The sequence below is a fragment of the Phragmites australis genome, chromosome 10 (assembly GCF_958298935.1).
Source record: "Phragmites australis chromosome 10, lpPhrAust1.1, whole genome shotgun sequence".
NCBI lineage: Eukaryota > Viridiplantae > Streptophyta > Magnoliopsida > Poales > Poaceae > Phragmites > Phragmites australis.
Genome location: NC_084930.1, coordinates 1,510,169 through 1,526,147, shown reverse-complemented (window position 1 = coordinate 1,526,147; position 15,979 = coordinate 1,510,169). Strand labels below are relative to the sequence as shown.

The following is a 15,979-nucleotide window of genomic DNA, read 5'->3' as shown; positions in this document are numbered from 1 at the left end:
AACTCAATACACACAAAGCAGGGCTCCCATTGGGAGCACACTCTAAAATCCCAGGACAAATGATGGCTAAAGATATGCGTGATAGCTAAGGAGATGGCAGGAAACAGTGTCTAGCCAAACGATCCCAGTAGTTCTAGATTTCATCGCTACGCGTGTCAGAGGACAAATTATGGCAACAAATAGGCTATGGTGGTGCGTGTGTTCCATTAAGTCGTCTGAATCACCCTAAAATACAGTATTCAATAAAAAAGAAATAGTCCATAAATTAAGTTTCCAGTTTAGCGGACAAAAGCACTTGATAGAGGAAAACAGGATTTGAGGTGACAAAAACGTGTCTGTTTGAAAGGCAGAATTCAGGGCATGAACGAAAAATATTAACGGGCCTTGTTCGAAAAGGTTGTTTGGTGCTCCAAATCCTTAGGATTTAATACAAAGTTAAACTTAATTCCTAGAATGACACCCTCTTCAAACATACTCTTAGGCTACTCCTAATACTAATTTTTTAGACATTAATTAGATATTTACATAAGTAAAAAAATAATATAATAAGTAATTTAAAGATAAGAGAGAGTGAACTCGTTTCCTATAAAAAAAAATAGCTCCTTAGGCAGTACTCAATGATTGTAACAATAAATTACTTTGAGATAACTCAACAAACTAGTAAGACATATGCATTCATTAAAACCTTATTTCTTAATATCACAAAGAAACAAAAGTATTAGAATTGACCTTATGGGCGGCACGGCAGCAGCACAACTTTGTTAATCCCCCCTTCACGCCAAAACAGGAATCTAATCACGCTTACGCCTTCAGTACCAGAACAAATTAATGATTAAAAGATACAAAAATTAGAACCCCGGTGGCTCGGGTACAGTCCGGAAGACAAAAATAAACATTGCAAGTGTCATCAGTGTTCAGTTGCTTACATCGGCATGAAAGGGACGCCGTATCAGGAGTTGCTTTCATTTCCAGCACAGACACTTACAAGCCAAACTAATAACATTAGACCCGTGTATCGTGAGAAAACCAAAGCATTTGCCAAACTAAGAATCTATTTAGCAGACCTCTAGCTCCAAAAATTATTACAAGTGTCATCTATAGCTCAAAAGATTTTGGAGTTAAAGCTCCGAGAAGATTGGTAGTATTTGATTAAACCATATTATCCTTATTTTAAATTAAAAATAGTTGTATAAACCATCTAAGGTGGGGCTCTAACAAATAACACCTAGAGTTGGAACAACCAACAAGCCTCTGTTGGCGTGGACTCGGGATCAGCCAAGATGCACGACTGCTCGTGGCAAGCAGTGTGTCGCTGGACTACTTGCTGTGCTTCGCGCGAAGCTTAGCAGCGTTCGCCTTGATGGTGGACTTGGCGAGCGTCGTGGGTTTTAGAACGCTCTTGGGATTCAAGGCCTGCCGGATCTTGAACACCGCCCACGCCGTCCCGATGGCGTGGCCGGCGGCATCAAGCCCTTCGTTTGTTGCGGCGGCAGCTTTGTCTCCGTACCTGCAGGACAAATTCAGTGTAAGGAATATACTCCCACTCGATAAGAATGGTTGTGCGTGTGGTGTGATGCAGGACATGGATTTTGGGTAAGAATGCCACATACTTGTGTGATACAAGCCCAGTCGTTACAGTTGATGATGTAGACAGGACATTCTTTCCAGCCACTTCTACCGCGTCACAAATCTTCCCTGTTTAATACCAGCAGCAGAGAAGATGTCAGCCAAACAGTGCAACTAAGAGCTCCGCCCAAATAAGCTGAGTTGATAAAATAGATAACAACAATGTTGGCAACTTATCATACATGAGTAATTTGTAACAGTGACTATCAACTTCTTGTGATACAATCGCCTAACAAATTATAACTCCATGGCACAAAAAGATAAGGGGCAACCAACAGTTCTACCTGAATATGAAATTCTGTACCATTATCGTATCAGAAAGCATTGTAGCAAGCAGAAAACAGATCGCACATAGTAACAGCCAACTTCCGTCTGAAAAAGCATGATTCACTGGCAGTGACTGACCTCATTACGCAGAAGATTGTAGCGGCAGCAGCTGATCTGATATCACAACATCAACGAGTAGGAACAGCAACACTGATTCGGCATTTGTATTGCAAAACTAAAACATGACTACTGTGTGATGTGGAGGTAATGGAGGGGAACAGAGACAACAAGAACTGCTGCCATCTTACTCCCAAATTCAATTTTTCCTTGTAAATCCTAGGTTAATTTACCAGTAAGACTTTTCTCCATGAGAATGTTATTACCTTATGAAAGGGCACCTAAGGCGTCTTTTTATTTATTTATTTGAGCCACGATCTAGAAAAACATGCACAGACTCGAGATTAGAGTATAAACAAGGATTTATATTGCCTCATGAGACAAATGCAGTCTAAACACAGTAGGTAATGCATACTTCAGAACAAGGGTAGTTTGTTAACTGCAAGGCAGGTGTCATGTTTGCATTGATATAAAGATGCCACGAAATAAGATCAATAATGCCACACAAAGTCACAAACACATGATGTTACTACAAATGTTAATAGAGATACCACTGGATAGTTGAACACGTACCGAATCCATCAAGAGAAGCAAGAACAATCTCTCCAGGCAGTAGGCTGAAAAATTTCTTGCCAGCTTTGGAGTTGGCTACTGAGCTTGTAAAATAGCCAGTGACCTTCACAACTCCAGACAATATCCCAGTTGCCACTTTCTCAGACATTTTGGTCACTTTCTTAGCCCTGCGAGCAATTGTAAGCAATGAATTCTTTGAAGAAGAATGTAACTTAAATATTTGTCTGAAATCATATAACTCAGGCGGATAATTTTCAATGTATGTCCTAAATTATCTATGTCCAATTTTGTGAAGCTAATCTAAAGAAAAATGTAAATCGTCAAATTTTGCAAGACAAGATATCTGAATCTGAGACGAGACAGTCAGCTGAACCATATATAACTTAAACATCCAGAGACCATGTGCTGATATTGGTGATCAGCACTTGTATAATTGCTCACAAAAGCAATTTCAACACCTTGTACGAGACTTCTACAATACAGCAACATTTAATGTGCTGAAATCTTAACGCACTATCAATATAATGTATTCCGAACTAAAGCAATTACAGGTTCAGAAACAACACTATCATGGTAACATAAAAAATCTAGATGTCCATCAGTTTAGTCCATCTGCAAAATCCATTTCAAAATACACCATACTCCTATGACAATTTCATTGGGCATTACTACAGGAAGGAATTGGCAGCTCCCTATATGACCAAAACAAAGAACCAAGCCACATCTAGAATACGCCAACCGAAGTGCTGAACTTGAGAATCAAGCTAGCATAGCTAGAACGCATGCTTAATAATACTGTTGCACAACTGGGACAAAAGGGCATTGAGTATGAAAAACAGATAAAGACATTACCTTTTGATCCGCCTCAGCATCTCGGGGCTGACCTCGGCGTTGGTGTCGCCGGGCTGCATCCTCTTCTTGAGGACCTCATTTCCCCAATGGAGCCTCTCCACCGTCACCACCCCACACCAAAGTATGCCCTTCGCTAAGTGACCTGCGCCCGTCGCGATCGCCCTGGCCACCGCGCCGCCGTACTCCTCAACGTTCGGCGCCACCGCCGTCCAGTACGCCGCGGCCTCGACCTCGTCGCGCACCCTATTCTCCAACTCCTTGGTCCCGACCACGGAATGGACGGAGAAGTTGGTGCACGTGGCGAGGAGGCCGTCGAGGCGCGGGTCGGGGTGGGAGAGCGTGATGCCGTAGTGGAGCGGCTCGGGGTTGGGGTCGTCGGGGGAGGCGGGCACGGTGAGGGAGAAGGAGTAGTGGCAAGGGTCGAGCTTGACCGCGGCCACGTCGCGCGCGAGTGGCCACTGGATCGGGGGCAGGAGCGCGATGGCGGCGAGGGAGGTGTCGCCGGAGCGGATGCGGAGGAGGGAGAGATCGCCAGCGGCGAGCGGATGGCTGCGGCTGCGGTCGATGAGGTGGAGCTGCGTGCCGGGGAGGCGGAGGAGGACGTCCTCAGAGGGCGGAGGGGCATTGTCTTCGTCAGCGGCTGTCGGCGACGAGGTGGGCCCTATTGCGACGGGCGCGAGGTCTGCCATGGAGAGCGTCGGGTAGAGCGGTGGGGCGGAGGGGGTGGGGTTAGGGTTAGGGTTCGACGTTGAGGAGTTGTGTGATGCCATGGTGTCGCGTCGCCAGGAGAGCTTAAAGCTCGGAGAACGAAGAGTCGTGAGGAAGGCGGCGACGGCGAGCCGGCGACGTAGCGCTTGTATAGTTGTTGAACCGCGGGGATGGAGGGAGGTGGTGGGGTCCACGCGGTTGATGAAGGTGGGGCCTCGTTTTGTGGTTGGGGTAGATGGGTAGTTTGGGCTGGTGTTCTGCTGTCGATGACTGATGGGTCCCCAAGTATTGTTGCTGGGTTGCTAACTGTTTTTAGACCCACCTGTCGGCGAGTAATTTTCGTTGAGAATTGAGAAGCGTGCAGGGCACGACCAACCCACGTGAGATCTCGTTCTCCAATAGCAGCCGACTATCTATCTGACTGGCCAGTGGGCCATGCCTGCGGTCAATCACCCGTGACCAAGGATGACAGTGGGCTGGGTCGGTGTAGAAACTGTCACACGGGGTTATCACGTCGGTACTTAATTCAAGTTAGGTTTGGGTTCGAGTCATATTTTGTATATGCGGTGCCACCGAAACTCAAAATCTCGAGGCCTGGCCCACTTCTCCTGCAAGCTACGGTCCATTTCTAAACCCACCTTACATAGTTATGATAGTGTCTCCACCGCTAGAGCTCTAGATCATCGCACCCACCCCAGAGCCCACACGAACCCTAGGTGGCATCACTCCCCCTCCTCTGCTCCCCTTGTCCCACCTGGCCGTCCCAACCCCCTCACCCTAGCGTGACCACCAACCTCTACTCGGGGATGTACATGGTGGTGGATAGGGAAGAGTAACTCGACATGTACTGGCTGCACACCGGGAGGAGCTTACTGCTAAGAATGCCATCATCAAGTTGCGCCATCAGGGAAGATAGGTCATCGCTTACTGCTGCACGAGGTCACCGTGCCTTTGGGGAGGACAAGGGATCTCAGCTCGGGTGGGTCTCAACTCTACTGAAGCAAGATAGGAGCGACAGCCACCGCAGACTAAGAAGCGGACAGTGAGGGTATCACGTCCTAAAGTTGTAATTACGTAATCAAGCCTAATCATGTTTCATAAGTATTAAGTTTAATTTTGATTTTATTTCGAAGCATTAGAGCATTTGATTTTAAATCAATTGAATGAGAGAAAAAAAATCAAGAGAGAAATAAATGAATTCGCAGTTGAAACATGCTTCTTTCTCTAGAATGTGGAGCCCACATGGGTGGCCAACCACCTATCTCCTCTTCAGACAGCAGCCCCCACCAACTCCCTCGCTGTCTGTCACTCCCATTGTGCATCTAGAGCTCTCCCTCTCTCTCAAGCTCTCTCTCTTTCTCCCTTAATTCCTCCCTCTAGAAGCCGAATTGAGATACGCATGTAATGTTCATGTGATCACTAGCTCATAAGCTTTTCATCCATCTAATTCATTTGTGTTTTCCTAGAAGATTCAAGTCGTTCTTGACATTTATTGGTGTTGTTGCTTGAAGCATGAGGAATGGCAGTTGGACTCCTCTTTTCCGAGTGATTTCTTCGTTTCCTTTATCACCCGTTGGTCACCAACATCCACAAGCATCATGGATAAGTCTCTTAGGCTTCCCTCGGTAAAAATGCATGAATTGTTAGGTCGATTTCGAGTTTGGAGCTAAGGTTGTGGAGTTCTCGAGTTTTTGAGCTTTTGAACAAAAAGAGAGGATTTAGATGAGTTTTATGTTAGAAATTGTGTTGCTAGATTGGTGAGTGAGTTTTATACTCTATGAACTATCTCAAACATATTTCTCTTTGGTTTCGTGAGCCTCGCAAATCAAATCGACTGAGTTTCCCCCCTTGAGGCAATCTCTCTGGACCCGGATAGTCCAAGCAGAACCCGGATAGTCCGGGTAGCTAGTGAAAACTCCGATGAAATATGCTTAAAAATTGCTAGGGTTTAGAGTTTAAGTTGAGTCTAAAACCTTTGTATAGTGTATATGTATATTTATGTAGGATAGATTTAACATGCAAGTCGAATTGGTCGAGGAAGATCATCGAGAAGTGCAAATTTGTCCATCCCAAATAGTCCCAATTAAACCCGAAGGGTTCAAATTAATTTGATTTAGATTTAACTGAGCACCACTCCTCCCTCCCATGCTCCCCTCGGCCCACCTGGCTGCCCTAACATCCTCGCAACAGCACGACCACCAACCTCTACTTGGGGATGTACATGGTGTTAGACAAGGTGGAGTAACTCAACATGTATTGACTGGCTACACCCCAGGGAGGAGGTTGCCGCCAAGAATGTTGTCATCAGGTTGCGCCGTCAAGGAAGACGGGCCGCTGATGGCCGCTGCATGAGGTCACTGTGCCTTTGGGGAAGACTAGGGATCTCAGCTTGGGTGGGTCTCAACTCTACTGGAGCGAGACATGAGCGACAACAGCTGTAGACTAAGAAGGGGACAGTGAGGGGTCCGCAGGGGAGAGTGAGGGGGTAGCGTGGGACAGTAGAAAAGTTTAGGAGCAGGCGGTGGTGAGATGTGTCGACTCTGGATGGGGAAAGAAGAAGGATGTGTGGCTGTAGCTAAGGGACAAAGGGATGCAAGGTTTTGAGTCCATAGGTCCCCATTGGGGCCATGGGTCATTTTGCATCTGGTAACAATTTTGAGGCTAGATCAGATTTAAGATCTCGAGTTTCAGATTGAGTGTGTTCTTGCTCCATCCAATCTTAATCCGATCCGTTGCTATCCTTACCCGTGACTTTGGTCGGTAACACGGCCATGAGAGGATAGGCTAAGCGCATCTTCCTTGCACAATGCAAATAAATGAAGTACTCCTTACCAGATTAGAATTGGCAAATGAATCTTAAATAAGAAATGAGGCAAAGAAAGGTGGACCCTACCTCATCGCTCTTTGATTGGATGATTTTTATATGTCCCATAACAAGCAGGCGACAAACGCCTAATTTTATCAATTGTTTGAAATGGCCACCTAACTTTAATAAAACGAAAATATATATTGAATAAAAAAATTCGAAAATTTATATATGTTGGTTCATTAACTAGGTCCATTGCACTGTCCATGAATCGCTGCTCTGTTCATGGAGATGCCCAGACTACTTCGTCTCCCACAACAACATTCTGGATCTGATTCCTGTACTACTTAAGGGCATGTTTGGTTGGTCGCATGCTCTCAGTCTGACTGTATGAGTCATACAGGCTGAGTTGAGGCAGGCTGGGGAGATGCGGTAGGGTCTGTTTGATTGGTTGCATGTGTTCAGTCTGGTTGAGAAGAGGTTGTGTTTGGTTGTCTGCACGAATATATGTTGTAATACAAATGAACTCACTTTTTTATCAAATAATCTAGGTTGAAAATATTTTTATAAATTAGTATATCACCGGATAAAAATATCAGTGAATTTTTTACGATTTTTTGAGAATTTTAATTACATATTGACTTGAGTTTTTTTAGATCAAACTAATTAAAATGGGTTGTTAGTGACCTCTAATTTATTCACGAAAATATTTAGAATTTTTGGATCTCTAAATAAAATCGAAAGTTAAATAAAAAAATTCATATACACAGTATATTTGCATCTCTCCAGCCAGGCCCGACGGAAACGGCCGATTCCAGCGTTTCCCCGAGCCTGGCTGAGTGGATACAACTGCATGGGTGGATGCAGGCCTCAAGCGCTGATCCAGGCATCCAAACAAACTTCTGCGTGAGCGAACTGCATCCACGGGTGCATGCACGAGCTGAGCCACCCATCCGAACACGTCCTAACATTTTGCATCCACCATCCCTCTCAACTTTCACAAAATAGCTTCTCTCATAAACAAAAAAAAGGGAAAATGAGAAAACTATTACAAACATCTATCTTGAGGAACCAAAGCAATTGCAGGGAATATAGAGTTTGTTTAAATAATAGTATTTTTTTGAAAATTGCAAAAATAATAATTAATTTCATAAAATTTTAAAAATAAGTATATGTCAGTACGCAAAATGCCGATATGCATTCTGCGTGCCAACGTCCTACGAGGCAGTGAGTCTGAGGACCTTTCGGCATGCGACAGTGAGTCTGGGGCCTTTCGGTATTTCGTATGCGGACAGGTCCTATCCCGTAGACGATATTTAAAGAAAATTTGAAAACTTTTTGATATGATCTCAGATGGAGATGATCTTTATATTAAAATTATGTCTCTTGATGAGATCTATAACTTTATAGTTTAATATTTTTTTCATCTGAATCCGTTTAAATGCCCAAAAGGTGGCTACCAGTTCCAGATCTAATTTTTCAAATCTAAAATTTATAACCAGTTTTGATCATCTAAACGGATTCAAATGAAAAGATGTTAAACTATAAATGTGTAGATCTCTTTAAGATCCATATTTTGTATGTAAAAATCATTTTAATCCAAAAGCATATAAAAAGTTATGATTTTTTTTTTAAATATTGTATACAAGTCATAGGATTTGTCGGCATGCGAAATCTCAGTTCACTGCCACGTAGGATGTCAGCATGTGGAGTATTGACAGGTATAATTAGTATACTACGTACCGATAGATAACTATTCTTACAAATTTATGAATTTAACTACTATTTTTATATTTTTTCAAAAATACTATTATTTAAAAAGATCGGGAATATATACCGTCCAGTTGGTTGCATGGGCGTTGAGAGAGATACACGTCCGAGTCAGATCAGATAAATGGAAGGAGAATAAAGGCGCGAAAGGTCTGCGACCTCCCGTTCTTCGCCGCTCTCCCGGGATTCTATTCTGCAGCGATGGCTTGCAGGCACCCACTGACGGGCACATATCACAGTATAATCCTTGGTAGAAACTAAAAAAATCAATTCATTCGCCTTTTCGGATTCCATTTCGAGAAAGAGATAGAGATTGAGATATTTCAACTTCAACTTTACAATATGCTCATATTCGTTCCGCTACACATTGCAACAAGAACGCAACCTTCACCTTGCAGTTATTTATTATACAAGTCGATGATAGACACGACAAAACGCACCAGGCAAACCAAAATCATACCATTAATCAGAAGGTTAGGGCAGGGCAGGGCAGAGCAGAGCAAGTGAACACGCTTCGGAAAGTTCAGAAGGTGTGGAGGTCGTTGGGCTGGGCCGCGGCGGAGTTGGAGAGCATGTGCACGACCTCGCGCATAGTCGGCCGAGCCGTGCTCGCCTCCTCCACGCACGCCACCGCCACCTTGTACAGGTCGACGATCAGCCCCACCGGCTCTGGAGTCAGGCGGCGGTCGGCCACGGCGAGGACGGCCGCGGTGTCGGACGTATCCGGGAGCTCTGTGGTCACCTTCCGGACCCAGTGGACGATGTCCACGCCGTCGCCGAAGCTGCCGACGGGGCGGCGTCCCGTGATCAGCTCCAGCAGCACCACGCCGAAGCTGTAGACGTCGCTCTTCTCATCCACCCTGAGGGTATACGCATACTCTGCCAAATCAGACAAGAGGTTGATAAAAATCAGTCCAAGTAATACCATACACAGGGCAATCTGTGCAAAAATTACCAAAACCTTTCACCGACAACAGAAAAGGAGTCCATTTATCTTCATCACCGTTCTTCGGTCGGTCGTCATACGAGATACCGAGTATAAACATCTAGCACTCCTAGTGTAGCTGTGAATGTTTATATCAATAGCTGCTGATCACAATTAACCGCGCCTGGCACCCTAAATCCTACCGGAGATTATACTATTTATCACTGAATAAGTTGACTGTTCTATGATATACCATCAGTGTGTCAATGGATGACATATCGTAGAACAAACACTTATTCAGTGGTAAATCGTAAATGGTTCCAAATCCTACCCCGCGGATGGAACTGAAGCCATAGATGCGTGAACTCCATTTACCAGGAAACTGACAAGTCAAACACAGGCAGATCTACTCAAGCATGGAGAGAAGCTAATCCTTCTCGCTGGCTTCTTCTCTCTGATCAATTAGCCTAGAGGCCCACAAGGCCACATCACAACAAATTAACAACACGAGTGCTAAGCCAGGATGCCCAATCCTGTAACCCAAAGGCAGGTTTTGTCTTATGTCTGCCATTGACCTCATAGATGGCAACAAGATCTGCTTCTAGGATAGGACATGCCAAATCCATGCTACAATCCAAGAAACAGAACTAGAACATGACATTAGCTATTAATCACTGTCACTATCGTCAGTGCTACAGCCATGCAACGGCAAGATGGTAGTAGTAACTGTAACTGTGACTCTGGAAAAGTTTACCATCTGATTTTGATCCGAGGTACGCAACTTTTGTCATCTCTCCAGTTGACCATGCACAAGGCAACAAAATGCTAGTACAAATACTGTACAGACAACTCGGATGGTAAAGCAAAAATTGCAGTTTTTACTATCAAATTCTTTCCTTACCCAGCCAGACACTATTGCTCGTGCAGAAATTTAACATTCTAGTTGAATAACACAGGATGCCTAGTAGTTGCAAAGTTTGATGATGTTTTATTCACGTGTGCAGTCCAATTGCATGGTTCAGCAGCTAACAGTAAGTTCCAGGGATGGCAGGTCACCTGGTGCGATGTAGCCGTAGGAACCGGCGATAGCTGACATGCACTCCGACGTGGCGCCGCCGCCTCCGCCGCCAAGGAACTTTGCAAGGCCGAAGTCAGCAACGTGCGCCTCGAACGCGGAGTCCAGCAGGATGTTGTTGGACTTGACGTCGCGGTGAATGATCCTCGGGGCGCAGTCGTGGTGCAGATAGCACAGGCCGCACGCCGCCTCCGCCGCAATGCGCGCCCTCGCCTCCCACCCGAGGTGGCCGCCCTTGCCGCCGTGCAGCATCTCGCCGAGCGACCCGTTGGGCATGTACTCGTAGAGCAGCAGGTTGGTCTCCCTATTGGAGACGAAGCCGAGTAGCCGCACGATGTTGCGGTGGCGGATGCGCCCGAGCGTGGTCACCTCGGCCGTGAACCCGCGGTCGTGGTCGCCGCAGCCTCGACCCACGAGGCGCTTGATCGCCAGCTCGGTGCCGCTATGTGTCACGCCATGGTACACGATACCCGCGCCTCCCTTGCCGATGATGTTGTCCTCCTTGAGACTCTCGACCACGTCGACAGCCGAGAAGTCGAGCTTCTGGAACGCCGTCATCTTCCAGGCGCCTGACCGCCTCCTCGCCGCCTCCCGCCATGCCTCGCACCCCTTCCTCGCGCCAAAGAACGCGATAATCAATAAGGCAAACATGACCACGAGCCACACCAGCATCTTCTTGGAGTCCCACCGCCGCAAGGAGAAGGGCGAGCCCGCCCCGACAGCCGAAGGAGAACAAGCGTCGGCGAAAGGTCCACCACACAGGCCGGGGTTGCCGACGAACGAGCTCTCGTTGAACACCAAGAGCTGGCCCTGCATCGGCACAGGGCCGGACAGCAGGTTGTAGGAGACGTCGAGCGTGGTGAGGCTCGTCATGTTGGACATATCCGACGGCAGCTCGCCGGAAAGCCTGTTCCTTGACACGTTCAGCGTGCATAGGATCTTCAGCGACGTGATGGTGTCTGGTATCCCACCGGAGAGGTCATTGCGGCTGAGGTCGATGGCGGAGAGGGATCCGCAGCCCATGAGCTCCCGCGGGATGGCGCCGGTAAGCGAGTTGCCACTGATGTTAAGCCTGGTGAGGTTCCTGAGCCTGCCGATCTCCGGCGGCAATGCGCCGGAGAAATTGTTGGACTCCAGTGATAAGGTCTGCAGCGCAGGGAGGTTGCCAATGGACGGAGGAATCCGGCCACCGATTCCATTGTTCCCCAGCATCAGCATGCCGATTTTATCGCCGCTGATCACGTCCGGGAGCTCGCCGGTGAGTAGGTTGTCGCTGAGCTCCAGCATGTCCGTCTGGGGGAGGTCGAAGAGGCCAGCCGGCACGGTGCCGCTCAGGAAGTTCTTGCCGAGGCGGACGCGGGTGAGCGTCCTGCAGTCGCCAAGCGACTGGGGAATGGGCCCGAACAGGCCGTTCTCCATGAGCACGAGTAATTCCAGCTTCAGGCCGGAGCACAGGTCCGGCGGTATTGGGCCGGTGAGGTGGTTGGTGGCCACGTCCAACTTCTTGAGCCGGCCGTTCTTTCCGAGTGCGGCCGGGAGGTTGCCCGTGAGGTTGTTCTCCCACAGCTGCAGCACCTCCAGATGCGCGAAATCGCCCACAAACTCCGGTATGCCGCCGCGGAGGTGGTTCCGGAACAGGTTTAGCAGCTTGAGGTTGGTGAGGTTGGCCAGACTCGCCGGTATCTCGCCGGTGAGCTCGTTGATGGAAAGGTCGAGCGACTGAAGATTCTTGAGATCACCCAGTTCCGGGGGTATCTCTCCGGAGAGGCGGTTCATGAGCAGGAAGAGCGTGTCGAGCCGCACGAGCCGGCCGAGCTCCGGCGGGATGGGGCCAGTGAGGTTGCAGCTGCTCATGTCAAGCCGGACCAGAGACTCGAGGTCGCCGAACTCGGGCGGGACGCCGCCGTCGTACTGGTTGTAGTAGCCGATGTACATCTCCCGCAGGCGCTTGAGGCGCGCGAGCGAGGCGGGCACGTGGCCGGAGAGCGTGTTGCCGTTGAGGCCGAGGTACTCTAGCGCCGCGATGTCAGCGTAGCTCTCCGGTATGGCACCGGAGAAGTAGTTCCCGCCGAGGTGGAGGTAGCGGAGGCGCGCGTGCGCGGCGCCGAAGCGCGGGAGCGGACCGGAGAAGTTGTTGTTGTAGGCGTCGACGAGCTCAAGCAACGGGAAGTAAGGCTCGCCCCCCGCGGCGGCCGGCGCGGGGAACGGGCCGGTGAGGTTGTTGTTGGAGAGGTTGAGGTGGCGGAGCGCGGGCATCGCGGCGAGCGACGCTGGGACGCGGCCGGGCAGCGAGCATGCGGCGACGGTGAGGTTGGCGAGCGCGTCGAGGAGCGCGACCTCGGGCGGCAGGGAGCCCCCGTGCAGCGGGACCGCGGTGAGGTTGATCGCGACGACGCGGGAGGTGGACGCGTCGCAGGACACGCCCGAGAAGGAGCAGTGCGTGGGCGGGGAGGCGGCCGGGTCCCAGTCGGCGAGCGCGGGGGAGGGGGGGCCTGAGGTGGCGGGGACGAGCGCGGCCTTGAGCTTGCCCAGCGCGTACACGTCCCGCTCCGACGAGCCGGAGGCGTGCGCGGAGATGAGAACGAGGAGGAGGAGGAGGATGGGCGGCATTGTGGCTGCGGTTGCGGCGTGGTGGCGAGCGAGAGGTGGGAATAAAAGGGAGGAGCCGGAGGTGGCCGTGGTGGTGGAGGAGGGAATGAGCATCTCGAATCGATCGAAGTGAGCCGACGTGTAGTGCACTAGTGAAGCAAACGATGCCGGCGGAGAGCTGACGGCTAGACGAGCTGCGCCGTTAGTTGGGGTCAAGGCGGGGAGGATGGCGATGTGTGGTGTCAGAGGCGCAGAGGGAGAGGACGGGGGCAGTTATGGCGGACACGGTGGCGAGCGAGGTAGCGACGGAGACGGCGGGGAGGGGACGGGACAGGCAGCATCATTTGCTCTGCCTCCCTTGGATGTGGTAGCTCCGCTCCAGGCTAGGGTGCAGCAGCTTCCATGCGGCATTACTCATGTTCCTTTTCCCTTGACAGCAGTATCAACCAAACATGAAAACTCGGACGCATGCTGTACCAGCACTGCTCATTTGCTTAGACAGGGAGATGGATGAAAGGTCGAGGTAGATCGTGTGTATATAAGGTACATAAGAGCATCTCTAAACGAGCCCTCTTCTCATTCCTATCCTATATTTGAGGAAAAAACGATGAAAAACGGTCTCCAACCGACCTCTATCTAACCCCCTTTATTTGAGGAACCCTCAAATCTCATCCCTCACCCCCTACATCTAGGGACTCCTCATCTAACCCCTCATTTAGGAGAGAGGGGAGAGAGAGAGGGGGAGAGGGGAGAGAGAGGAGAGAGAGTTACCAAATATTAATAAAATAGAGGTGATTCGAATATAGGGGGTCAAATATGAGGGGTCGATTGAAACGCGTTGAGAAATAGGGGATGAAATCTGAATGAGGAGTCCCTAAATAAGAGAAATAGGAGGTCAAATATGGGTAGTCGGTTGGAGATGCTCTAAGAGCATGCATATTTGTATTTCTCCAAGTCAACCTGTGGTGTTGAACATGCAAGACAATGGGTCTGATCGGGATCGGATGAAGCAAAATCATGCTTGATCCGGACACCTGGCAGTCCTAACTCGACTCGAGTCTAAAGTAATAAATATGTAAAATTTAGAACCTGAACCTCACTCGTCGGGTTTTTGATGCCCGACAAGTCAGAGAGCCTCATTAACCACAGCTTATCTTGCTACGACGATAAGGCAGGAAGGCCTTAGAGAGATGGCGGTGGAGCGAGAAGGCGGCCACGGAGGGGCGACGATAGGGAGGGGTGACGGCTAGAGGAGGGGCGAGGTGGCGGCGATCAGGGAGGTTGGGGAGGGGCAGTGGCCGGGGGTGGAGGGAAGGTCAGGTGTGTATTTGATGGGCTGATGGATAAATTGAGTTAAGTTACTCTTTATTTATGATTTGAGAATGAATTTTAAGTGACCCGTAGACCTCCATAGGTGGAACTGAAAACTCAGTCCGATTTGATCCATTTATGATAATCAAACCATCAGACATGTAAGTAAAAATTTAAATTTAAACTTAGATCCGATAGATATAGAACCCGTGAATTGCCATCACTAGTTATGGAGGAGGAGACGAAGATAAATTCCCAAAATTGGCAGCACATTTGTGTTGTTTTATCAGGACGTGGGGTCAGGTGAAATTTCAACGGGAACTTTTTATTCTACGTTTGTCTCCCTTTAGCACTCGATGGGCATTTTGGAGGCCCAAGTGGATTCGGGTACTTGCATGGCCTTTCCTTTTTGTCGTGTGGGACAAAAGCTGTGCCTCATGGCTTGTGAACCACCGAGGACTACCTGGTCCCACTCCCTGACAATACGTGCTGAGTACGTACTGCATACTAGTAGTATCTGGTCAGCTGCTCTGGTCCTCTCAACTGAACGTGACCTCTGCTGCTGCTGCTGCGTCTGCATGCATGTACTGTTGCGGTTACTCTGCGGTATATCGCTACTATAGCAGTCAAACAAAGTGGGTGGAAAATGAAAATTGCGTTCCCTGTGGTGATAAAACCATTCAGACCGTAATTTTACACATGTTTGATTTGGCTGGCTACGATAGGAAAATTCACGCCCAGCGTGTCCCAGTGCCAGGAACGGCCAAGAGTCTTACCAAGATTTTTCCTAATAGTTAAGAGTACGCACATACATATGTATTTAACAAGTATTTATCTGTAACATATATTTAGGATGCGCATGTGTATACGTGTGTTAAGGGTGAGTGAATTGTGTGCCCTATAATGTACTTTAAAAAAGGAAACACATGAATAACTGCATAGCATGTAGCTACAGAGGATGCTGAAGCTGTACTGCTGTAGTAGCAACCCTTATGCCCATCAATCCGGTCCATTGCTGTAGTAGAGTTCCAGCCAGGTTGAAACCGTGTCAGCCTCGTACATTACTGTACATGATCCGCGTCCGCTTCGAAGGTCTTCTTTCCCAATCCATCTGCAGCATGCTGCGTGTCCTGCAGCTCCAGCACTGCACAGTAGTGTGCACGCGGCAGTGCTCTACTGCTACTCGTAGGCAGTAGCTTGGCCGTGAGACAGAGAGACCCTTGACTGACTCATCAGCTGTAGGCTGCACCTGCGTTGAGCACTGCACTGCACCCCCCCCCCTCCCCACCCGGCACACTCAACGGGTGAAGGCCTTTAGCATTTTTTCTTCTTATTTTAGGGCTCTTTTAGTACCCCGGTT

At 48.8% G+C, this 15,979-nt stretch overlaps 2 protein-coding genes across 2 annotated transcripts; both read right to left on the bottom strand.

Annotated features, from left to right (window-relative positions):
- Positions 1-848: 848 nt before the first annotated feature.
- On the bottom strand, positions 849-4,340 carry LOC133931244 (protein EARLY-RESPONSIVE TO DEHYDRATION 7, chloroplastic-like). Its single transcript, XM_062378086.1, has 4 exons — positions 3,436-4,340; positions 2,584-2,750; positions 1,611-1,695; positions 849-1,507 (listed from the first exon to the last, which is right to left on the bottom strand). Exons 1-4 carry the CDS (start codon positions 4,203-4,205, stop codon positions 1,318-1,320), a joined length of 1,212 nt encoding a protein of 403 aa, XP_062234070.1. The 5' UTR covers positions 4,206-4,340; the 3' UTR covers positions 849-1,317.
- Positions 4,341-9,012: 4,672 nt separating this feature from the next.
- LOC133931243 (leucine-rich repeat receptor-like kinase protein FLORAL ORGAN NUMBER1) lies at positions 9,013-13,728 on the bottom strand. The gene is made up of 2 exons (XM_062378085.1): positions 10,701-13,728; positions 9,013-9,598 (listed from the first exon to the last, which is right to left on the bottom strand). Exons 1-2 carry the CDS (start codon positions 13,420-13,422, stop codon positions 9,243-9,245), a joined length of 3,078 nt encoding a protein of 1,025 aa, XP_062234069.1. The 5' UTR covers positions 13,423-13,728; the 3' UTR covers positions 9,013-9,242.
- Between the last annotated feature and the right edge of the window lie 2,251 nt (positions 13,729-15,979).